The sequence below is a fragment of the Gobio gobio genome (assembly GCF_949357685.1).
Source record: "Gobio gobio genome assembly, chromosome: 20".
Classification (NCBI taxonomy): Eukaryota; Metazoa; Chordata; class Actinopteri; order Cypriniformes; family Gobionidae; genus Gobio; species Gobio gobio.
Window position 1 is genome coordinate 47,941,660 of NC_137113.1, and position 26,900 is coordinate 47,968,559.

The 26,900-nt window shown below is 40.5% G+C and overlaps 1 protein-coding gene across 1 annotated transcript in view; it reads left to right on the top strand.

The window, feature by feature from the left end:
• The window catches only part of polr3e (polymerase (RNA) III (DNA directed) polypeptide E), a 57,712-nt gene that overhangs the window by 27,085 nt on the left and 3,727 nt on the right, over positions 1-26,900 (top strand). Inside the window, exons 10-20 of the mRNA XM_079801691.1 lie at positions 1,334-1,419; positions 1,509-1,553; positions 1,629-1,720; positions 5,109-5,229; positions 5,322-5,403; positions 9,186-9,245; positions 9,700-9,857; positions 12,238-12,299; positions 13,767-14,245; positions 22,300-22,377; positions 26,564-26,689. Of these exons, the coding sequence (XP_079657817.1) occupies positions 1,334-1,419; positions 1,509-1,553; positions 1,629-1,720; positions 5,109-5,229; positions 5,322-5,403; positions 9,186-9,245; positions 9,700-9,857; positions 12,238-12,299; positions 13,767-14,245; positions 22,300-22,377; positions 26,564-26,689 (1,389 nt within the window). The remainder of the gene's footprint in view (positions 1-1,333; positions 1,420-1,508; positions 1,554-1,628; positions 1,721-5,108; positions 5,230-5,321; positions 5,404-9,185; positions 9,246-9,699; positions 9,858-12,237; positions 12,300-13,766; positions 14,246-22,299; positions 22,378-26,563; positions 26,690-26,900) is intronic.

The window sequence follows — 26,900 nt, forward strand, 5'->3', positions numbered from 1 at the left end:
TTTGTTTTTGTTTTGTTTTTATAACAAAAAAAGTTATATTTTTGTAAAGACCTCTTCATACCAAAATTGAAATAAGCCCCAGGCTGAGGTAAAAAAGCAGATTCCCGCATGAACACTAGAGGGCGCAGCTCTGGATAATGAGAATAGGAATAGACATAGGAACAGAATAGGACGCAGGAGAAAAATGTTTGACCAATAAAAACAAAAAATCTAGTCATTTTCATCATCAAAGGTCAGCAGCAAGACCTTGGTAAATTAAAATATAGAGATATAGATTAAATGCATTAAAATAGTTGTTTTATTTAACATTTAATTATTGGAGGTTTGCATAGTTCTCTGATTTTGCATTTGACTGATTTTAATCATTTTGAGGAGGACAGAATCTTTATTGTGCAAGTGAGATAAATAAATGCTCACATTTAGTCTAGAACTACAATAACCCTCATGTTCACACACACACACACACACACACACACACACACACACACACACACACACACACACACACACACACACCTCTGCTCTTATTTTTCTCCACATGTTGGCAGGAGAGCTGTCAGTCAAATTAATGTGAAAAAGTAACTCAGATATTTTGTTGTAAATTTGAAAAGTAATGCGTTACTTTACTAGTTACTTGGAAAAAGTAATATTATGTAACTCAAGTTACTTGTAATGCGTTTCCCCCAACACTGGTCATAACTACATCTCTGACGTTTATAACAAACCAAACAGTTTGAAAATCGGTAGAAAATTGAGCAAGTTATGGTTATTTAAAAAGCACATGCACCATTAAAACACAATGTTATGAGTGAGCGACTGACTGAGACAAGATGGCCGCCAGGTGCTGACGCCGATCCTCCATTGGCCAGCAACGCGGACGAGACATCTAGCCTTCATTATGTATATCTATGCTTGTACTTGCAATGTCTGTTTTTGTTACCTTTTGTTAGCGCCACCTACTGTCACTGAGTAATTTTGCGTATTATTCAGACCGTTACGCTTTAAAAATGTTTTATGTATAAGCGTTAAAATCTAAGCAATATTTAATCGGGCATCTATAAAAGTGTCCACAAACACAACAATAATCGCATTACTGAATACCTGCACATTGTATATACACCGATCAGGCATAACATTATGACCGGTGAATAACACTGATGATCTCTGATATATTAGGCAGCAAGTGAACATTTTGTCCTCAGAGTTGATGTGTTAGAAGCAGGAAAAAACGAGCAAGCGTAAGGATTTGAGCGAGTTTGACAAGGGCCAGATTGCCTGATCGGTGTATATTATATCATGCATTTATTCTCTTTAATTCTGATTGCATCTGTAGGACGGACGTTCTGAGCATGAGCGCCAGTATCTTTACTGCCAGGCCATGGATACCACAGAAAACACGGAGCTGGTGAAAACCCCACGGTTAGTGCATGAAGTGAAGCTCTCTGTGGATGAACACTGTGTGCTGTGTTTGCTATTGGTGTTCATCTCATGTGTTTGTTCCTCCCTAGTGAATATCTGTCCATGCTCATGCCTCCTCTGGCCGAAGAGAAAGTGTAAGTAGAGGAAGTTTCTGTAGGATGCATTGAGGTCTGTATTTGTCTGATCTCATTTTGTCTCTGGTTCTCTAGGGTCAAGCCTGTGGGTCCCAGTAATGTGCTGTCCATGGCCCAACTCCGCACCCTTCCTCTGGGGGATCAAGTCAAGACGCTGATGAAGAACGGTCAGCTTGGCTTAGGCTACTGTTTATGGTCTATTTTTGTCTGTCTCTATTAGGGCTGCACGATATATCAAAATAAAATAGATATCGCAATATGGCTTAGTGTGATTGTCGAATCGTAAATTAAATGAATGTTTAAGCGTCGCTTAAACTCATTTACAATCAATCCAGCTGTTCTGAGACACTGAAAGCCGGCAACCCGTCAAAAGAAAAGCTTGAATGTTTACCATTTGAAAATGAAGCAATTAAGACTTAAATATTGGTATTGTAATTTTGCATTTAAAAAAATGATCACTCAAATGTCGTGTTATTATCAGTATTATCTAGGGCTGTAATCAACCAAAGAAAATCTTGGTCGACTGAAGTCCTGAAATTTTAGACTAAAAATGACGTTAGGGGGAAAAAAAGTTTCATTAATTAGCTGTGCACTGTGCGAAGTACTTGGTGGCCTTGTTGTCTGCCTAAATCAATAAAAAAATAAACTAGTAGGCTATTTGCAGTATATTAAATAGTTTTTGACTGACACACAAGTCTGTCGGCTCATCATACTACTATATTTTCAGAAATCATAGGCTATGTTCTCAACTAGTGATATCATCACAAGAACTTTTGAGGAATATGCAACATAATTTAGACAATTGTTTTTGTCATGTGTATTATAATAACTGACAGACACTATCATTTCAGCCGCTCTGTGAACATAGGATCAGCTCAGCTTCGCGGCTGAGACACGAATAGACTATTAAAGCTTTTACTCTTAAACACAAAAGGCACGTCCACTTTAATAAAAAAAAAGGAATATTTGTTAAACAAGCCAGATCAAGAGCAGAAAAAACGCTCTCACAATTAAATAAATACAGCAAACTAGCCTTCTTCAATCTGTATCTTCTCCAGTGGGTTGGGCTCAGTTTTGCCACAGTTACTTTGAAAAAATAATCTGACTACTTTAAAAAGTAACTTAGTTACTTTACAGATTACTTGATTTTAAAGTAACGTTTAGATTACAAGTTACTTTATTAGTTACATTCAGCAGTTGCCGACAACACTTCTGCCACCTCAACATAGAAATGACAACCGTTTTTGCCAACACTCACTTTATTGGAAGTGCATTTTTAACAGTAACGTCAATAATGTATCATTACATTTTAAGTTGAAATTAAAAAAATATTTTCTGAAAAAAAAAAAAAAACAAGACAGTCTTTCTTGACTTCACTTAATATATTGTATTTCCTCAAATAAAAACCGGGGCCTTTATTAACCTGAACTGCAGAAGGTCACAGGCTTTTATTAGGGGCAGGCCTGTATTTCTAATTCCATCTATTTGAAAAATAATTGTTTTAAATAAGCCATTTTAAAGGAAAAGTGATTGCGTTCAAGTGGACAGATATCATTGATTTTTTTTAAGAAACATTTGCAAAAATATCACCATTTACAACAATAGCCAGAAGGGCGACAAAGTTTATTCCGCGCTTAATTTCCTGTTTGCACGTGAGGGGAAAAAAGCTTTCTTCCACTTAAGAAGAGTTGTGCACTTTTAAGCATTTTTTTCTTTTACTATATCTCTTTACATACATATTATTTTATACTTTAAAAAAAACTATTTTCGTTATTTTACTAACCCAACTAATCCGCGCTTTCTATATTGGTTGCACATGAGGGAAAAAAGCTACCTTCATGAAATGAACGCGGCGCGGCAAAACTGATGAAATGAACGTGGCAAAAAATATACCAATCAGAATTTTGGTCGAGCCAGAACGTATCGACTAATAATCGACTAATCGACTGGGAGATTACAGCCCTAGTATTATCAGGCGTAATGTAGTAACACAAGGTGAATAATCAGAATTTTTTTTTTTTTTTTTTCAATTTACTTGTAAAGTAATAGATTACACTTTGTTTTAAGTTGATGTAGTTACATTGTGTACTTACTTACTCAAATAAGTGCTAAGTAATATTAATTAACTACGTGTACTTACTAGAGAGTAGGGTTGGGTGCTGAAACCCGGTGCCAATATGGCATTTAAATGCACCAGTGTTAATTTTGACAGCATATTTTGATTTAGTTTTAGTCATAGTCTTTTGACTAAAATGCCATTTAGTTTTAGTCATATTTTAGTCACCTGAATTGTTTTTAGTTTTAGTCTCCTAAAATCTAATGAGTTTAGTTAAATTGTAATACATTAAGCATTTAAGCATCACATAACCGACTGTCACTCGAACTGACATTTTGACATAATTTTGTTTTTGACATTAAAAATACACGAAAGAGCTCAATTAACTTTTTTGTTTGTTTTTAAAAACATCTCTATAGTTTTTATAACTTTGTATTTATGTTTTAGTTAGTAGGGCATATCATGTTAAGCTAAAGCTTAAATTTTTTTTATTTCAGTTAACATTTATTTAATTTCAAGTAACGAATTTTTTTTTAATGGTTTTTAGTGAACTATTATAACCCTGATACTTTATTGAATATGTGTCAAATACTGGTCTTTCCTCCTGACTATGAATTAAATGGGAATTCAATTAAATACAGTTTATTGTGTAAGCAAAAACGAATATATAATGCGTGACTTTTAATTATAAACAAGCTCTAAATACACCAGGACTCTTATTTTGAAATGTCTGCGCCTCTGTTGCAGTTGCAGGAGCTCATTCAAGTTCAGATGAGGAGATAAAATATGCATTGTTACAACCGTCTAAAACATATTACTATATAAACATCGTAAAGTAAACATTGTCATTATTCATCAGCATTAGTTCATAAACACTGGTCTGGCATAAATGTGTGTTATTGATTGATTGAGCCGCTCTGGAGCTGGATTGGGTGTGTGTGAGCCGTGTGTTTTCCAGAGGTTAGATCAGCATCTGTGACACAGATCATCAGTTCTGACCCGATCTCTTCCCTAATCGACCCTCACTAACATTTACGTCTCGTTTTTATTTGTTGACGAAAATAACAGTTGATTTTCCTCATAGTTTTTGTCATCCAACACTAGTTTTTATTTAGTTATCGTGTCGTTTTCGTCAGTGAAAAAAGGTTGTTGACGAAAATTATGACACAAATTATTTGTCAACGAAATTAACACTGAAATGCACATGCGTACTAGCACACAATACACACTGATGTCTAAAACGGCAATAACAATCCTTTCAGACAGTTATAATTTGACTAAATCTTATTTATATTGAATACACAGTATATAGTAACTCTATAGTTAACTAAATTCTTCTCCCAGTTCAGCGGTCACTTATGTATTTTGTGAGACGTGTTGTAAATCCGACAGATCTGATTCTCTGAGGCGCATCGCGCATTATAGATCAAATAACACACATTCACTTACACATATTTGAAACTCAGAATATCTATATGTTTGTTTTCTCTGTGTGGCAGTGAAGGTAATGCCGTTTGCCAATCTGATGGGGCTGCTGGCATCGGGCACGGACTCCACCGCGGTGCTGCGGTGCATACAGCAGGTGGCGCTGCTGGTCCAGGGCAACTGGGTCGTGAAGAGGTCAGGCTTTATAACATTGCGTTTATGCCCAATCTGAAGCTGATGCATGACGTTTTAGTAGATGAAGCACTAAAATCCTGTGTCTTTGCCAGTGACGTGCTGTATCCCAAAAACACCTGTAGCTCACACAGCGACGTTCCTGCGGAAGTGCTGTGCCGCGGCCGAGACTTTGTGGTGAGCTTTATTTTTTACTGCAATATGTATATTTACTTAAAGGGTTAGTTCACCCAAAAATGAAAATTCTGTCATTAATGACTGAGCCTCATGTGGTTGGACACCCGTCAGACCTCCGTTCATCTTCAGACACAAATGAAGATATTTTAGTGTAAATCTGATGCTCTGAAAGGCCTCCATTGGCTCAACTTTACACTCTCAAGACCCTTAAAAGACACTAAAGACTAAAGTTACAAAGTCCATCTCACTACAGTGGTTCTACAATAACTTTATGGAGTGACGAGAATAGTTTTTGTGCGCAAAAAAACCCTAAATAAACGATTTCAAAACACGGCATCATGAAGCTTCGAAGCGTTATGAATCAGTGAGTCGATTCATGATTCAGATGAGAGTCGATTCATGATTCAGATCGCGTGTCAAACCGCCAAACTGCTGAAATTTGGCGATTCAAACTGCTGATTCGACTCACTGATTCATAACGCTCTGAACCGCTGATTCGACTCACTGATTCATAACGCTTCGAAGCTTCATGAAGCCGTGTTTTGAAATCATCATCACTATGTAAGTCGTTATTTAGGTTTTTTTTGCGCACAAAAACTATTCTCGTCACTTCATAAAGTTATTGTAGAACCACTGTAGTGAGATGGACTTTGTAACTTTAGTCTTTAGTGTCTTTTAAGGGTCTTGAGAGTGTAAAGTGCATTGAGCCAATGGAGGCCTTTTAGAGCCATCAGATTTACACTAATATATCTTCATTTGTGTCTGAAGATGAACGGAGGTCTGACGGGTGTCCAACCACATGAGGGTAAATAATTAAAGACAGAATTTTCATTTTTGGGTGAACTAACCCTTTAATAATATGATTCCTGATTTGGATGGTAATGACAAGCAGTATCATTACATGCAATATAATAGGTGTTACACTCCGGCCCAGCCAGAAAAATGGAGCTTGAAAAGCAAAGGTTTTTCGTATTTCGTGGAAAGAAAGCATTATTGCATATAGAAATGCCTTAAAATCACTACACTGTAAAAAAAGTTCAGGTCTCAAATTGAAAATGTTCTAGTGAGCGATCACATCTAAATTTTTCAATTGGCCAAATTTAATTTCTTTGAATTGATGCAATTCAATTCAATTAAAATCCAAGAAATTCAATTTGGCCAACTGAAAAATTAGATGTGATCGCTCACTAGAAAATTTTCAATTGGAGACCTGAATTTTTTTTACAGTGTAGATCTGCTTCTATTTCAACCCTCTTATGGTGCATTCACACCAGACGCGAATTAAGCGCATAAATCGTGCTATACGCACGTAGTTGGACGCTTGAACATTTTGAGTTTACTCGCTTTTGCGCGTGACATTCACTTCACAGCAGACACGGATTTGCGTCAATTGAAGGAGCTTCTGCCAGCGGCTCGTCTCGTTGTGAAATGGCTGACATGGATTGTTTTAAAATTGGCGGATAAGCTCAATTTGCCGGTGTTAGCTAGCTTGTAGTCTCAATAGGGGTGAATTCAGGATGATTGGGACACTTTTTCCAAGTCATCTCAATGGCAGAAAGTGTCCCAATCACCCTATGTACAGCTCAAATTGAGTAAAGAGCGTTTTTTACAACTTTACCAGACTGTCTGACCTTCTCACTCACTTTCTTTCAAGCAAGATCCTTTTTATTCCTTTTTCTATAAAGTACGTACAGCTCCGGTTATCCACATATGATTTTGTCCTCATTGTTGTCACTACTAGAGCAAGCTCCTGATTGGTTAACGCAGCGCGAAAATCCGCCAAAGTTACGATTTTTCAACTCGCACCATGAATGCACCATTAGAACAAATCCAACACAACCCTAGGTGTTTATATTTGATACAGCTGCTAAATTAACAAGAAATAAAGCTTCAACCCCAGATGTTTTCCAAACAGCACAGCTGTAATGACTTTATGAACATCTTTACTTGCACGATTGACAAGTATAACCCTCTGGGGTACTTCGGGTCAAAAATGACCCGAAGCGTTTTATTTAATTTTATAAAGCGTTTTATAATTTTATAATTTTTTCTTCATCGGAATGGTCCGAAACTTTATTGGTGACTTTATTGGTACTTGGTATATGAACATTGGGGACAGGTACCCCCCCCCAAAAAAAGGACGATATCATCGACCATCACGATGTATAACTGTAAACATCGTCAACTGCCAATTTAGGGGACATCGCCCAACCCTATTTACCCATGGCCTTCCCTGTTATACATATACAGAAATGTAATAGTTATCTTTCTTAACTGCATAAATAATAAATTAAATATAGATGAATCATCATTAAAGCTACAATTTTCTCTGTTCCCATTGTTCTTTGATGAACATTAATGACATCATCATCAGTGCTCCTGTCACTTTAAGAACAGCCGCGGATGTCACGCGCTGTCCCGCGCATCTCATTATCTCACAACTCTTTAAGTTCATTTAAGACGTTATTTATCTAATTTAAGACTCCTAATATGAGAATACTCAAAATCCTCTGTGTTATTGTTTGTTCAAGAGCAAAAGAGAACTCGGTGTGAGCAGGAAACTGACGCGAGTCTATCTATGCGTCGAGTGTGTGTGTGTGTCCCTTGATTAGCTGACATAAGACGCATCCACACAGACAGGACGCTGACACACACACACACACACACAGGACATTGGTATACAGTGCATTCTCTTGTGTCTTGTTGCGCTTGGAAGCATTTACATGAATAAGAGCGTGGTGATCATGTAACGCTAAGCAAAAATGGATATAAAAACGGACGCTGCGTTATTTGCATTAAATATTTTTAATGCGTTAAGCTGAAAAAATTAATCGCCCGCGTTAACGCGTTAATTTGCCCAGCCCTAATATATATATATACACATACATATATACATTTTTTTTTTATTATATTCAATGGGAAAAAATGGGTCATAATTATTGCATAAATATTAATTATAAATCATAAAATTATCTCAAAACACCAAAAAAGAAAAGAAAAAATATTATTGAACAAAAATATATTGCATTGATTTTACTCAAATCTTTTTTATCTTAATCCCGCCCTCTGGGTCATTTTTGAGCTGAAGGTCCAGAGTGTGACCCATAAATGAAGAACCCCAGAGGGATAACATGCAGTCGTCTACTACAGTATGATATCAAAGCACCTGCTGATTAGGCCTGTCACAATAATCAATATATCGCACAATATATATACATGACCTCAATCATTTTTTGTGATGCAATATATCGCACATTATGTTTACATGATAATGAATGTCACCAACATTTTACTGGATTGTGCCGTCATCTTGTATGTTTTCCGTGACTTTAGGCGTATGTTTAGCCGCCATTTTAGGCGTTAAAGTGTTTTCCTGACGACAGTTTGGAAGAATAAGCCCAAATAGACTCGATTTCACAGCCGCAATCCCCTGATCCGCCAACGCAGAATGACGAGTGTTAAAGCCGTTTCACAAGGGAACATGTTTTTACTATTTATAAAAATTTTTTTAATTGTTATTTAGGATAGTCTATTTTTTACCCTTAATTTCCATGATCTAATGAATTAAAAGGTTGTCATTTGAAAGTGTGTAGGTCTGCTTACATTATTATGCTGTTATATTAGGATTATATATTCAGTGGCACAAATTAGTCTTAAAATGACAATAATATCGTTTATCGCAATTATTTCTGGGACGATATATATCGCGTAACTACAAAAAGTAGTTATCGTGACAGGCCTACTGCTGATTCCTTAAAATAATTTCATGTTTGCGTTCTCAGATGTGGAGATTCACTCTAGAGCGAACCCTGATGAGAAAAGAGGTCGCTGCCATCATAAAGGTTTGTGAGCTGAATTATAACAGATAATAACTTTGATATTGTTAGTAATATTTAATTTGGACTCAAGTCACTCCGGTGTACCTGATTATCCAAACATCATTTATTACGAGTGTCTAAAATATGATCATCCGGCTTTTGAGGAAGGTTTATTTGTTCATCTGTCAATTATCATTGCATGATAGGTTTTAAAACTATAGCTTTGATTATAAAACATAAAGCATTTAAATATCATCTTACTAATATTATTGGCAGAATTTGATATTTTATATGCATTTTATGTAAGTATCTGCTATACTTTTATGAAGATTTACATTACAAACATCAGAATTACATCCCTTTCTGCCTATAAAATTATAGAAAAAGACATATTTCGTATATCAAGGTTAATTATGATGCATTAATCATGCATGTTGCACTGCTGGAACTGATGTTTCTCTCCATCATGTGACTCCAGCTTCCCCCGGAGGACGTGAAGGACTTCCTGGAGCAGATGTCTGTCCCTCGAGTAAACCGCGGCTGGGAGTTCCTGTTGCCCACGGATCAGGATTTTGTCCGAAAACATCCCGATGTGGCTCAACGGCAGCACATGCTTTGGCTGGGCATTCAGTCTAAGTATGAAACTGCCATAAAATGTGTTCATTTGTTGCATTTATAGAGATCTTTCATCCAGAAATGAACTTTTTCGTCATTTAATCACCCCATGTTGTTTAGGCACCATATTTCATTATATTCTGAAATATATATATATATATATTAGGGATGCCACAATTCTCAATATAATATTGAACCGTTCGGTACGACAGTCACGGTTCAATACGCGCTTGTGAATTGCGGTTTTCTCCGTTTTGCATTTAAATAATTATTTTTCTGTAAAAAACTATCATTTGCCTCCATCCCAATACACTGAACAACGCGACATACATTCACATCACATGTTAGTGGTAGAGTTATACTCACGGAACGCTATAGTAATTCACAATCACAAAAGTTCATTATTTGCATGCGTTTTAAAGCCTTGCCGGTTTCATTTGCATGCTCAGTTTTAACATGCGCTTTTCAGAGCGCGCGCACTAAACGCCTGACAAACACGTGATTACTGGACTAAGTAGTCGTCTTACTGCGCTAATACTGTCAAATACACACAAGGTTAACATAAACACAGTCGGTTATGTCTAAAGTGAAAGTAAAATCGCGCGTGTCTGTATATTAGATGCGTGCAGGTCTTAAAGTGACAGCAGCGCAGCCTATAGTGAACACGCGGTCCTTAAAGGGACAGTTCACCTATAAAATGATGTCATTATTTACTCACTCTAATATTGTTTCAAACCTGTATTTATTTCTCGATTTCAGAATTTTCATTTTTGAACGAACTATCCCTTTAATGTTAATACAACAACAAAAGACAAAGAGAAAATCACTCACTGCTCTTGACTGAAAAACTAATACAGCAGCTTTAATAAGAATCAGTGTATATTTTATAGTGAAGTCTATGTAGTGTTTTATTTTTACATTTATTCATTCAATTTCATACTTTAATGCTGCTGTACAGCTCTGAGCTGCCAGTGTGTAAATCTTTTATATATATATATATATTTTATATTGTACAATACACTAGGAATGTGTACAAGGGTTTTTTTTTTTTTAAGTAAATTTTAAGTTTAAGGTTTTTCAATTCTTTTAAGTAAAATAAATAGAGTATTGCAATAAAAAATAGTCTTTTTTCTCCTTAACCTCTTGCGGTTCCTGTTGCCTAAGAATAGAATAACAAAAAACTGATGTGACAAGCCATCAGAACCCAACCGAAAACCGTGGTTAAAAACCGAGTTATGTAATGAACCGTGGACTAACTGTATTGTTGCATCCCTAATATATATATATAAATATCTATATCTATATATATATATATATATATATATTTTTTTTTTTATATATATATTTATATTTCACCATTATATCTATTATATTACGCACAAAAAAAACGTTATCACTCAAATCTTATTTGCGTTCACATTTTCCGAAGAGAAACCTTGGAATATAGTGCACAAATCTTATGGACTTTATGCGTTTTCTGAGTTTGCCGGTAAAAATCATGTGCACTTTCATTGTGTAGAAAAGCATCTTTTGTGTTTCATGGAAGAAAGTAAATAGAGCACAGTAGAGCTCCGGAGGCTGATGTCACGCAGCCTAAACTCCGCCATTTTAGCAGGAAACCAGGAGGGGGCGCTAGAGCGGCTGTAGCATTGGTATCTATAAAATAATTTAAAACCGGACTGTTTAAACCTTACGATTTCAACATGATGGACGGCTGATGTGCGGCAGGATGCCTGGACAGGCGGGGGAAGCAAATGGGAAATCATTTTATCGTAGTAAGTTTTTGAAATGCCGTGGATTTCAGTTTATTCTTCATTCATGCGTTCATCTTATTAACAATCGCTCCAGCGGTTCCTCAGCTCCTCAACACTCGTCCTGCTCTGCTTCACAACAGTAATGTTAATAATCACATCATCAACATGATTTCTGCCCGAGTCCTGTCCCGATTCTATCCCATCGGCTGTGAGCTGAAGATCACATGACCCAAGATTCTGCGCTCAAATGTGACATCATCAAACTACGCCTTTGTTTAGAACAGGCGACCTCTAGCGGACGGAGAACTTACATAGTGCAGCTTTAAAGTTATATTAATTCTAATACTTTTTTTTGCTTCAAATCAAAGTGTCTCCTCGTAGCTTGATTTATGGCTTATCACTCTAAAAATCCCATATGGGAAAATTAATGTATAAGATGCTTCCGAAACCAAGCCCACTGAAAAAGTGGGCGGCACTAATGCGCTCTTTACAGGGCTAGAACTACATGACGGTGAGTACATGGGGAAAATGTTAATTTTTGTGAGCTTAATAAGATGAATAACCCAGAATATTAAAGATATTAAACACAGTTTGATCATAATAGAGAATCTCAGTCTCCTAGTAACTAAATAAACACTGTTTTGCAGGTTGGAAAAGGTGTTTAACTTCTCCAAAGATGACTTTGTGCCTAAAAAGGATGCTCAGATGGGTATGTTCTGACTTTTACTCATGTGCTCTATATATTTACATGCATTTATTAGATCAAATATACAGTAAAAGTGATGAAATATTCCTCCAGTGTAGATCAGCTGTTCTCTATGTGAATATACACTCGCCTAAAGGATTATTAGGAACACCTGTTCAATTTCTCATTAATGCAATTATCTAATCAACCAATCACATGGCAGTTGCTTCAATGCATTTAGGGGTGTGGTCCTGGTCAAGACAATCTCCTGAACTCCACACTGAATGTCAGAATGGGAAAGAAAGTGATTTAAGACATTTTGAGCGTGGCATGGTTGTTGGTGCCAGACGGGCCGGTCTGAGTATTTCACAATCTGCTCAGTTACTGGGATTTTCACGCACAACCATTTCTAGGGTTTACAAAGAATGGTGTGAAAAGGGAAAAGCATCCAGTCTGCGGCAGTCCTGTGGAGAAAATGCCTTGTTGATGCTCGAGGTCAGAGGAGAATGGGCCGACTGATTCAAGCTGATAGAAGAGCAACTTTGACTGAAATAACCACTCGTTACAACCGAGGTCTGCAGCAAAGCATTTGTGAAGCCACAACACACACAACCTTGAGGCGGATGGGCTACAACAGCAGAAGACCCCACCGGGTACCACTCATCTCCACTACAAAGAGGAAAAAGAGGCGACAATTTGCACCAAAATTGGACAGTTGAAGACTGTAAAAATGTTGCCTGGTCTGATGAGTCTGGATTTCTGTTGAGACATTCAGATGGTAGAGTCAGAATTTGGCGTAAACAGAATGAGAACATGGATCCATCATGCCTTGTTCCCACTGTGCAGGCTGGTGGTGGTGGTGTAATGGTGTGGGGGATGTTTTCTTGGCACACTTTAGGCCCCTTAGTGCCAATTGAGCATGGTTTAAATGCCACGGCCTACCTGAGCATTGTTTCTGCCCATGTCCATCCCTTTATGAGCACCATGTCCCCATCCTCTGATGGCTACTTCCAGCAGGATAATGCACCGTCACAAAGCTCCAATCATTTCAAATTGGTTTCTTGAACATGACAATGAGTTCACTGGACTAAAATGGCCGCCACAGTCTCCAGATCTCAACCCAATAGAGCATCTTTGGGATGTGGTGGAACGGGAGCTTCGTGCCCTGGATGTGCATCCCACAAATCTCCATCATCTGCAAGATGCTCTCCTATCAATATGGGCCAACATTTCTAAAGAATGCTTTCAGCAGCTTGTTGAGTCAATGCCACGCAGAATTAAGGCAGTTCTGAAGGCGAAAGGGGTCAAACACAGTATTAGTGTGTGTTCCTTATAATGCTTTAGGTGAGTGTATAGTAAAGTCTAATTTATTCCTGTGATCAAATCATCATTACTCCAGTCTTCAGTGTCACATGACCCTTCACTAATCACTCTCATATGAGGATTTGATGCTCAACACACATTTATGTTTATTATTGTTTGTTGCTACAGACCCAGTTCACGTCAGCGGAGATCAGCGTCTGAAAGCAGCCAGAGAGAACGCCAGGGAAAGCCACAGCCTCATGCAGAGAGAGCTGGACGCTCGGAGACTGAAGGGGTCGCGACCCCTGGGCTCCTCCGCTGAAGCCGGGGCTCTGGTGCGGGTCAAGCAGGAGCCAATGAGTGACTCTGAAGAGCCCATGGACACGTCAGGCCCGCTCACAAACGGCTCGGTCAATGGTTACCCCAACTCTACCTCTCCGGCCTCGGACCCTCATAACGGCCACGGGGCCGCTTTCACCCCTGAGCTCCAGGAGTTTGTGCAGAGCACCTTCAGAAAGCATTACGTCCTGTGCCTGAGTGAGGTCAAGCGGCTGTTTAACCTGCATCTGGCCAGCTTACCCACAGGTCACTCTGTTTACGGTCATGTGACCGACCGCATGCTGCAGGACACCATCCTCCAGAGCCAGTGCAAACAGATCCTGGTGCCTGTAAGTAATAATAATAATAGACTTTATTTTATATAGCGCCTTTAAAATGCATCTCAAAGCGCTTCACAAAACATAAAACATGCAAAAAATATACGAACATTATGAAATGTAGTATTAAATAACAATAATACGACAATTATAAAAAATTTACATGAAACATACCCAAAACAAATAAGTTTTCAGGGAAGATTTAAAAACACTAAGTGATTCCGCTTGCCTAATCTCCACAGGCAGGGAATATGTGCATAATATGCATAAGTATGTGCATAATGCTCCATATTGTTTTTTGTTGCAAGTTGATGTTTGTTTAACCCTCTGGGGTTCTTCATTTATGGGTCACACTCGGGACCTCAAAAATGACCCGGAGGGCGGGATTAAGATAAAAAAGATTTGAGTAAAATCAATGAAATATATATTTTTGTTCAATAATATTTTTTCTTTTCTTTTTTGGTGTTTTGAGATAATTTTATGATTTATAATTAATATTTATGCAATAATTATGACCCATTTTTTCCCATTGAATATAATAAAAAAAAATATATATACATTAGGGATGCAACAATACAGTTAGTCCACGGTTCAATACATACCTCGGTTTTTAGCCACGGTTTTCGGTTCGGTTCGGTTCGGTTCTGATGGCTTGTCACATACATTTTTTGTTATTCTATTCTTAGGCAACAGGAACCGCAAGAGGTTAAAGAGAAAAAATACTTTTTTTTTTATTGCATTACTCTTTCTTTATTTTACTTAAAATAATTGAAAAACCTTACTTAAACTTAAAACTTTACTTAAAAAACCCTTGTACACATTCCTAGTGTATTGGATAATATAAAATAAATATATATAAAAGATTTACACTGGCAGCTCAGAGCTGTACAGCAGCATTTAACTATGAAATTGAATGAATAAATGTAAAAATAAAACACTACATAGACTTCACTATAAAATATACACTGATTCTTATTAAAGCTGCTGTATTAGTTTTTCAGTCAAGAGCAGTGAGTGATTTTCTCTTTGTCTTTTGTTGTTGTATTAACATTAAAGGAATATTTCACTCAAAACTGAAAATTGTCATCGAGAAATGAATACAGGTTTGAAACAATATTAGAGTGAGTAAATAATGACATAATTTTATAGGTGAACTGTGCCTTTAAGGACCGCGTGTTCACTATAGGCTGCGCTGCTGTCAGTTTAAGACCTGCACGCATCTAATATACAGACACACGCAATTTTACTTTCACTTTAGACATAAACGACTGTGTTTATGTTAACCTTGTGTGTATTTGACAGTATTAACGCAGTAAGACGACTACTTAGTTCAGTAATCACGTGTTTGTCAGGCGTTTAGTGCGCACGCTCTGAAAAGCGCATGTTAAAACTGCGCATGCGAATGAAACCGGCAAGGCTTTAAAACGCATACAAATAATGAACTTTCATGATTGTGAATAACTCTAGTGTTCTGTGAGTATAACTCTACTACTAACGTGTGATGTGAATGTATGTCGCGTTGTTCAGTATTGAGATGGAGAAAAATTATAGATTTTGTAGGAAAATAATTAATTAAATGCGAAACCGAAAAAACAGCAATTCACAAGCGCGTATTGAACCTTGAATGCCGTACCGAACGGTTCAATATTATATTGAGAATTGTGGCATCCCTAATATATATATATATATATATGTATATGTAATATTTTTTTATTGAAGCTTTATTTCATTTTAGAGTCAAGCCTAGGCCTCATGAAAGCAATTTTTTAAATGAGATCGGACACATTGAGCATTTTTATCACGCAATAGCACATTTTTACCACTAAAGTGGATCTTGCGTTTTATATTAAAAAAATTAAAATTGTAGCTTCATCTCAATAGTACGAAACTTGGTGACTTTATTGGTACTTGGTATATGAACACCCAAAAAAATTGGGGACAGGATTTGAAAAGTCTAAGTGATCGTAAAAAAAAATAGTCACACTCAGGAACTTCGGGTCAAAAATGACCCCTATAGGAAATGAACGTGAAATTGGCAAAAATATGAAAATACAGTTTTTTTTGTGCAGAAAAAAAGGACTCAACAGTGAAGATCTCTAAAACATCAAGAGTGCAAAACAAACAAAAAAAACACACACACACAATTAGCTTTTGGAATGGCACGCGTTCATTTGTGTATGCATGTGTTTTTGTGTGAGAGTGTGTGAGTTTTTTTGTCTGTTTTGCACTCTTGATGTTTTAGAGATCAAGAGATAAATTTTTTTGGGTGTTCATATACCAAGTACCAATAAAGTCACCAAGTTCCAAACCATTCCGATGAAGCTACGATTTTTTCCATTTTTTTTTTATAAAATGCAAGATCCATTATAGTGGTAAAAATGTCAAAAAGGCAGCTTTAATAAAAAAAATTATATATATTATTTTTTATTGTTTTTTTTTATTATTATATTCAAAGGGAAAAAATGGGTCATAATTATGGATCAAAAAAATGCATTAAAAAATATATTGAAATGAAATGACAAAAAAAAATGAAGTATAATTTTAGGGCTTTGGGTCATTCTGAGTGTTGTAGGACTCGGACTCTAGGTCATATTTTAATGGTCATGGACTCCTGTGTCCACCTGCCGCTTTCCAGAAAGTCACATTGCTACATATTTACTGTTTATAAAGTAGGACCAAAGTGTCACAGAGAAAACCAAATCTCGTTTGATTGAATAATAAAATGAATACAGATACGATGACTGCTGACAGTCTCATCTCCACCCCCTGTGTGTGTGTGTGTGTGTGTGTGTGTGTGAGATGTTGAGATCAGGTTCAGTCCTTTGTTCCTGAAGATTATTGGATTAAGGGTGTGTGTGTTTGGGTGTGAGTGTGTTTGTGTGAGTATGTATGTTTAGGTGTGTGTTTGTCTCTAAGTAAAGCTTTATTTATATAGTACATTTTAAAACGGTGCTTTACAGAATAGAAGAAAAACACAGAGAAGAGAGAAATACACACGTATAGAAAAACACTTTTGTGGTTGTCAAGTCTAGACATAACTGACCCATTTCTCACTGTCAGACGCCGAGAGGACGTCTCGTACTTTAGTGATAATTTGCTGTTTTAGTTGCAATGCTCATGTTGTTTTTTTAAACTGAGGTCAAACATGATTCCTGAGTTCTTTAGGGGTCATTTTTTCAGATGTCGGAACCACTGTATGTGGACTAGAGATGTTCCCTTCACGATACCTGGGCTAATATTGGCCGATACTAAGTACTGATCCGATACCTGGGTGTGTATCTGTATACACTACTAGCCCTGTATGAATTGCTAGAATTATTTTATGGTGTGCTTCAGACTTATCCCTTAATAAAACATGAACAAATACAAACAGTGAACTACTGTATTTATTACAGTATTTTTATTATCTGACATTAGGGATGCACGATATTATCGGCACAACATCGGAATCGGCCGATAAACGCTTAAAATATAAAAATCGCCATCGGCCGATATGAAAAAATTATGCCGATATGCCTTGCCGATATGATAACGTGTTGATATGCGCTGGGCAACAAGACTCAAGGGCCCTCCTGCCCCTGCCCCAAAGCAACAATCGCAAAGTCGCTATCACCAAGAGCATATAGCCTATACTTCTATACTAACAAATCAGGCTTCTGCAATGCTCAGTGGCGATGTGTGTAATAGCCTCAGTATAGCCTCAGTATAAAGTGCATTCAAGAGACAGAACACTAATGATGCACTAATGTTTAACATAACTTTTTACAATGACTCTTTCACAGAACTTGGTGGCTGCTACAGAGTAATTATTAAATGTTTCAATATATAGCCAATCAATTATATTTTGACTGCAACAGTGAAATAAAGCAGACCGCTAGTGAAGCCTTAACCTAAAACCAGAGATTTTTTATTTCTAAAATGCTACAATGTGAAATTGTGGCTATTTTTGGAATATGTTTCACAATGTCGACTAATTTCAATTCATTTTCTCTTTTAAATTTTCTTTTAGCGCTCCTGTTTAAATTTCAGACAGTGTTGACTGATTGGGTCGACGATTTCAAGCCCAAAAGCTCACTAAAACTCACCCAATTCAAGAAAAAAACACCCAAAATTTGAACTGCCAAAATAATGTTATATAATTTTATTGCCATGTCAATCAAGGCTGATTAGCACCATTTTATCTCCTTAAAACAAAATAATGTCAAAATAAAATTAAAATAAAAAACATTTCTCAGGAAAATGGATCAAAACAGGACATTCAAAAACAGTCATGCATGACTAAAATGTCCAAGTGGAAACTGTCAAAATCACGAAATTAACCGATGATTTTAACCCATGGAAAAACACATGCATCATTTTCAAATGTCAACAGTAAGAATAAACTAATTTAAGTGCAAAAAGTGCCCAATATAATCGGAATAAAAAATGTAATTAGCAGGCATTACGCACACTTTACTGCACACACCACAGCCAAAATGTGTCATTAACTGATACTGTACAATAAAAAATTAACAACAATAATGCGTTTACCTTTGTGCTTTAACTTCAGACAGAACTACAGTAACGTTATGTCTTTCGTGAAGTACATATTTATAGAACATAACGCAGAACTTAACAGTCAAAATGGATTAATCGTTGATTCAAACCTCTTTCAGCAGCTGTTGGGATGAGTACAGCGCAGTCTAGACGCTTTAAGAGGTGCAGATGTCTTGATCAGGCCAGTGTGCTCATGATGCTCAGGAGTCATATACTATTTCAATTCAATCATTCAACCGTGCTCTTGGAGTTAGTTATATGTAAGAGTCTTTGAGTCACAGGTGTAATCCACGTTTTAAGAGTTGGTTCACTCTCCCACTCATTACTTTAGATAACTTACATATTTATGCCACTTTGGCATAGCGATCATTTGATATCCAGCTACAATTTCGCGCTGAAAACCTGTCATGAATGAGCGCGAGTCGCGACTCCCTGCTGATCGCTGATTGGCTGAAAGTGCGACACCAACGCCAGCTGACTCTACGTCATAGAGAAGGGGGATGTGGGCCGGTGTGCACACTTGAGTTTATTATTAACCAATTAGACTATAAAATGTAGATGTTTGAAAACAACCAAACTGACCCCAAACCAGGCCAAATTTTGTCCACCCGCCCAACTCCGTTTTTAACCGCACAATCAAATTCAAAACCGCACAATCTGGCAACGCTGATTTCAGCAGAGGTGGACAAAGTACACAACTCCATTACTCGAGTGAAAGTAAAAGTACTACTAGTCAAATATTACTCTGTTACAAGTGAAAGATGTTAAAAACAATTTTTACTTGAGTATAAGTACAGAAGTACTCGCTTTTAAAAGAACTTAAGTATCAAAAGTAAATTTCCATTTTTATGTCAATGCATTATTTTATTATTGTTGTATAAATGCACACTATGCCATGGTGGTTTAAGCGAGTCTGTGATGCTCTATCCGACATGCTAGCATACGACTACCTTGAACTCATTTAAATACTTAAAAGTTACAAAGCTTTTTACAAAGCTGCTGTCCCTTTAAGGCAGAATGCACAAATCCTACACACTGATACACATCCGATATTCCCCCAACTGTTTACGATCACTTAAGACATAATCAACTTTATTTACGTGAATACTTTCCAAAATGAAAATTGACATTTTGTGTGTATTGGTCTGTTTAAGTGAGAAAAAAACACAAAAGAAAGCTCTATTCAGTACTCGTGCTCTGGCATCTCAGAGGCACAAAAAAACAGACTGAACTGAGCTCTTTCATCATGCTTTTTCAGATTCATCCATATGTCTCTTTCTCCCAGACATTTACATTTTGCAAAAAAAAACACTTTTAAAGTAGAAAAAAAATCATCCACTGACTTGCAAAGCTGCTACAGAAATGACTTTTGACTTTGAGGATCTTGATAGAAATGTAGTGGAGTAAAAAGTACGATATTTGTCTTTCAAATGTAGTGAAGTAAAAGTTTCCCTAAAAAATAATACTTCAGTAAAGTACAGATACTCAAAAAGTGTACTTAAGTACAGTACTCAAATAAATGTACTTCGTTACCGTCCACCTCTGGATTTCAGAGCTTCAAGTCACGTGATTCGGCGTGACAGCTCGTCCTCTCGCTGCGCAGCACCGCAAGAAGCTACAGACACCGTTTTTGACGTGATTTAACATAATATTTTGATCGAACGGGTTGCAAAAATCTGCATATAATTAGGAAAGTGAGGATTGCGTTTATAACGTGATCTAACATAATATTTGACAGTGCCCAGGGCCCCTTAGATGTCCTGTGCCCCTGGGCAAGTGACCAGTTGCCCTAATGGTTAATCCGGCCCTGGATATGCGGCTGCAATAACTCACGTGTGCAAGGACTTCTATAGCGATAAGATCACGTCAGCCGTGTCATTCTTCAAGTGAAAACAAGCAAGAGCATTGCATGTATGGTGATTTTATATTGACAGTTTTTAAATGCTGCCTTGAATTTGTGAATCAACGCAGGATTGCCAGTTTTTCACAACAAAACTAGCCCAAAACAAGCACAATCGCGTCTCCACACTCTCTAGCGCGCGCAGCAGCCTCCACAGCAGCTGAAGATCCTCCAGGTCCTAGTGCCCGACCGGGAGAATGTTAAATATAGCCTATTTAGTGGAGGCGCTGTTGTTACAGTAATAAAATGAAAAGTAGAATACACAAATAAATAGAAGTTACTTCTTTTTCTGAATAAATAAAGCAGTAATGATGTCAGCACAAGCATGACACTTGTAAATTAAATACTTTTAAGATTTTTTTTAAGTACAGTTTATTAATCTGTAATAACATTTTATGAAATTGATGATGAAAAATAATCCACGGAGCTCTAAAATAACTGTGAATGTTTTTATCTGAAGCTAAATACAGCATCAACTGATCCCATGCCACCCCCACTTCATGTGAATCAGTGAGTCGATTCAGCGGTTCAGAGCGTTATAAATCAGTGAGTCGATTCAGCAGTTTGGATCGCCAAATTTCAGCAGTTTGGCGGTTTGACACGCGATCCGAATCATGAATCGACTCACTGATTCATAACGCTTCGAAGCTTCATGATGCCGTGTTTTGAAATCGTCATCACTATAAAAGTCGTTATTTAGGGTTTTTTTGCGCACAAAAACTATTCTCGTCTTCATAAAGTTATTGTAGAGCCGCTGTAGTGAGATGGACTTTGTAACTTTAGTCTTTAGTGTCTTTTAAGGGTCTTGAGAGTGTAAAGTTGAGCCAATGGAGGCCTTTCAGAGCATCAGATTTACACTAAAATATCTTCATTTGTGTCTGAAGATGAACGGAGGTCTGACGGGTGTCCAACCACATGAGGCTCAGTCATTAATGACACAATTTTTTATTTTTGGGTGAACTAACCCTTTAATAAAATGGTATCGGATCAGTACATGGGTTCAAGTACTCGCTGATACCGATGCCAGAATTTTTGTGGTATCGGTGATATTTCCAATACTAGTATCGGAATCGGAACAACTCTAATGTGGACGGGATCAGACCCACCCACTTTTTACGATCAATGATATTGGACCGACTCACTTTTATCGTCTCACGTCTGTTCACCGACCCCTAACTGATACACACTTATTAAACACGTTAGATGCTTTATTTCCACTTTTCTAATATTTTCATTTTTATTGAAAATAAATGCCTTTCTGATCTGATAGTGATGGGAAAATGGAGTAGAGTGAGTTGTGCAAAAGACTGTTTCAAACCTGCGTCAACTTGATGTCATGCGTCTGACCCCTACACTGCTGCTCTCAATGATATGCTGATTTACATAATTTTGTCTTTCCCAACCAGACGTTTTCGTATATATTTAGGAAATATTTGTACTTAATGTAAATGGCATCTACTTATGTAACATTTTTCTGAGAGAGGACCCACCCACAATTTATTTCAGATTTATCTTTAATGCGTTTCTTTGCTGTGTGTTGTAACTGTGCTGATGTTTCTCATCTGTGGTGTGTGTGTGTGTGTGCTGGTGTTTCTCATGTGTGTGTGTGTGTGTGTGTGTGTATGTGTAGTTTCCTCCTCAGAGCGGCACCACGGCGGACGAGCAGAAGGTCTTCGCCCTGTGGGAGAGCGGAGAAACCTTCGACAAGGTGCTTTAGTTTCTGTGAACTTCATTCTTGCTCGTCCAAATCTGTGCATCCAATTGGAATCTGCGTCTTCTGAACCGGAAATGAGATTTGAACCATAAATTGATCAGGCATAACATTATGACCTAATATTGTGTTGGTCCCCTTGACCCGTAGAGGCATCGACTCCTCTTGACCCCTGAAGGTGTGCTGTGGTATCTGGCACCAAGATGTTAGCAGCAGATCCTTTAGGTCCTGTAAGTTGCGAGGTGGGGCCTTCATGGATCGGACTTGTTTGTTCAGCTCATCTCACAGATGCTCGATTGGATTTGGAGGCCAAGTCAACACCTCAAGGCCAGGCCACCTTCTTCCATGGTCCAGATCTGATGCTCACGTGCCACTGTTGGTGCTTTGGGCGGGGTCAGGGGTCAGCATGGGCACTGGTCAGCGGCTGTGCTGCCCCATACACAACACCCCATACACAACAAACTGAGATGCTCTGTGTATTCTGAGCCCTTTCTATCAGAACCAGCATTAACTTCTGGAGCAGTTTGAGCTCCAGTAGCTCGTCTGTTTGATCGGACCACACGGGCATCAATGAGCCTCGGCCGCCCATGACCCTGTGGCCGGTTCTCCACTGGTTCTTCATGACCCTGTGGCCGGTTCTCCACTGGTCCTTCATGACCCTGTGGCCGGTTCTCCACTGGTCCTCCATGACCCTGTGGCCGGTTCTCCACTGGTCCTCCATGACCCTGTGGCCGGTTCTCCACTGGTCCTTCATGACCCTGTGGCCGGTTCTCCACTGGTCCTCCATGACCCTGTGGCCGGTTCTCCACTGGTCGATTCTACGTCGATTCTACGTCGCCACACCCCCACCAGAAGCCTTCGTTCAACCAAGGAGCGAAGGCTTGTGGTACCTTCACAGAGAGGCAAAAAATCCCTCTCCAGAACATTTTCATTCAACGTTCCCTGCTGGTGGAACGATCTGCCCACCGCCATCCGAAATGCGGATTCATTAACAACATTCAAAAGTCAACTAAAAACTCATCTCTTCCGTGAGCACTTAACCTCCTAAAAAAAAAAAAAAAAAAACTTTCCTTTCCTCTTTTCCTCCTCTTTCCCGCCCTACTCTAGCCTGTGCTACACTGAGAAATGTACACGGACTAAGTATTTCAGGCACTTGTTGCGCTCACTCGACTCTTCACGACCAATCGCTTATTGTACCCCCAAGTTGTAAGTCGCTTTGGATAAAAGCGTCTGCTAAATGCATAAATGTAAATGTAATGTCCTTCATGACCCTGTGGCCGGTTCTCCACTGGTCCTCCATGACCCTGTGGCCGGTTCTCCACTGGTCCTTCATGACCCTGTGGCTGGTTCTCCACTGGTCCTCCATGACCCTGTGGCCGGTTCTCCACTGGTTCTTCATGACCCTGTGGCCGGTTCTCCACTGGTCCTTCATGACCCTGTGGCCGGTTCTCCACTGGTCCTCCATGACCCTGTCGCCGGTTCTCCACTGGTTCTTCATGACCCTGTGGCCGGTTCTCCACTGGTTCTTCATGACCCTGTGGCCGGTTCTCCACTGGTCCTTCATGACCCTGTGGCCGGTTCTCCACTGGTCCTCCATGACCCTGTCGCCGGTTCTCCACTGGTTCTTCATGACCCTGTGGCCGGTTCTCCACTGGTTCTTCATGACCCTGTCGCCGGTTCTCCACTGGTTCTTCATGACCCTGTGGCCGGTTCTCCACTGGTTCTTCATGACCCTGTGGCCGGTTCTCCACTGGTCCTCCATGACCCTGTGGCCGGTTCTCCACTGGTCCTCCATGACCCTGTCGCCGGTTCTCCACTGGTTCTTCATGACCCTGTCGCCGGTTCTCCACTGGTCCTTCATGACCCTGTGGCTGGTTCTCCACTGGTCCTCCATGACCCTGTGGCCGGTTCTCCACTGGTTCTTCATGACCCTGTGGCCGGTTCTCCACTGGTCCTTCATGACCCTGTGGCCGGTTCTCCACTGGTCCTCCATGACCCTGTGGCCGGTTCTCCACTGGTCCTCCATGACCCTGTGGCCGGTTCTCCACTGGTTCTTCATGACCCTGTGGCCGGTTCTCCACTGGTCCTCCATGACCCTGTGGCCGGTTCTCCACTGGTCCTCCATGACCCTGTGGCCGGTTCTCCACTGGTCCTCCATGACCCTGTGGCCAGTTCTCCACTGGTCCTCCATGACCCTGTGGCCGGTTCTCCACTGGTCCTCCATGACCCTGTGGCCGGTTCTCCACTGGTCCTTCATGACCCTGTCGCCGGTTCTCCACTGGTTCTTCATGACCCTGTCGCCGGTTCTCCACTGGTTCTTCATGACCCTGTCGCCGGTTCTCCACTGGTTCTTCATGACCCTGTCGCCGGTTCTCCACTGGTTCTTCATGACCCTGTCGCCGGTTCTCCACTGGTTCTTCATGACCCTGTCGCCGGTTCTCCACTGGTTCTTCATGACCCTGTGGCCGGTTCTCCACTGGTTCTTCATGACCCTGTGGCCGGTTCTCCACTGGTCCTCCATGACCCTGTGGCCGGTTCTCCACTGGTCCTTCATGACCCTGTGGCCGGTTCTCCACTGGTCCTCCATGACCCTGTGGCCGGTTCTCCACTGGTCCTCCATGACCCTGTGGCCGGTTCTCCACTGGTCCTCCGTGACCCTGTGGCCGGTTCTCCACTGGTTCTTCATGACCCTGTGGCCGGTTCTCCACTGGTCCTCCATGACCCTGTGGCCGGTTCTCCACTGGTCCTCCATGACCCTGTGGCCGGTTCTCCACTGGTCCTCCATGACCCTGTGGCCGGTTCTCCACTGGTCCTCCATGACCCTGTGGCCGGTTCTCCACTGGTCCTCCATGACCCTGTGGCCGGTTCTCCACTGGTCCTTCATGACCCTGTGGCCGGTTCTCCACTGGTCCTCCATGACCCTGTCGCCGGTTCTCCACTGGTCCTCCATGACCCTGTGGCCGGTTCTCCACTGGTCCTCCATGACCCTGTGGCCGGTTCTCCACTGGTCCTCCATGAGCCTGTGGCCGGTTCTCCACTGGTCCTTCATGACCCTGTGGCCGGTTCTCCACTGGTCCTCCATGACCCTGTGGCCGGTTCTCCACTGGTCCTCCATGACCCTGTGGCCGGTTCTCCACTGGTCCTCCATGACCCTGTGGCCGGTTCTCCACTGGTCCTTCATGACCCTGTGGCCGGTTCTCCACTGGTCCTCCATGACCCTGTGGCCGGTTCTCCACTGGTCCTTCATGACCCTGTGGCCGGTTCTCCACTGGTCCTCCGTGACCCTGTGGCCGGTTCTCCACTGGTTCTTCATGACCCTGTCGCCGGTTCTCCACTGGTCCTCCGTGACCCTGTGGCCGGTTCTCCACTGGTCCTTCATGACCCTGTGGCCGGTTCTCCACTGGTCCTCCATGACCCTGTGGCCGGTTCTCCACTGGTCCTCCGTGACCCTGTGGCCGGTTCTCCACTGGTCCTCCATGACCCTGTCGCCGGTTCTCCACTGGTCCTCCGTGACCCTGTGGCCGGTTCTCCACTGGTCCTCCATGACCCTGTGGCCGGTTCTCCACTGGTCCTCCATGACCCTGTGGCCGGTTCTCCACTGGTCCTTCATGACCCTGTGGCCGGTTCTCCACTGGTCCTTCATGACCCTGTGGCCGGTTCTCCACTGGTCCTCCATGACCCTGTGGCCGGTTCTCCACTGGTCCTCCATGACCCTGTGGCCGGTTCTCCACTGGTCCTCCATGACCCTGTGGCCGGTTCTCCACTGGTCCTCCATAACCCTGTGGCCGGTTCTCCACTGGTCCTCCATGACCCTGTGGCCGGTTCTCCACTGGTCCTCCATGACCCTGTGGCCGGTTCTCCACTGGTCCTCCGTGACCCTGTGGCCGGTTCTCCCTTGGGCCTCCATGACCCTGTGGCCGGTTCTCCACTGGTCCTCCATGACCCTGTGGCCGGTTCTCCACTGGTCCTCCGTGACCCTGTGGCCGGTTCTCCACTGGTCCTCCATGACCCTGTGGCCGGTTCTCCACTGGTCCTCCATGACCCTGTCGCCGGTTCTCCACTGGTCCTCCATGATCGCATGTTTGTTTTTTTATTGCGACTCACACTTGTTAAATCTGATTTCAGTCCGAGGTCAGCTTTTGAACTATCTCTCTCTCTCTCTCTCTCTCTCACTCCTCCTCAGCACCGGCAGGTTCTGTTCGAGATCTTCATGAAGAATTATCGCGTCAGAAGAAACGTGATCCAGACTCGCCTCACACAGGAACTCGGAGACGCCGCCACCAAAACCGACGTAGATCGACTGCTCAAGGTGCCACATTCACACTCATCAGGGTTCCCACTCGTCCTGGAAAACACATGGAAAATGTAAAATGTCCTGGAAAATCTTGTTGTTGTCTGGGAAAATTCTTCTAAAAAAAGTTTTCTTTAGCCGAGTATAAAGAGTTTATCGCTGGCCCAAACAATCAGCGCTAGCTGCAGAAAGCACATGCTGAGTTTGATGCTTGCGAGTAATATTTTGA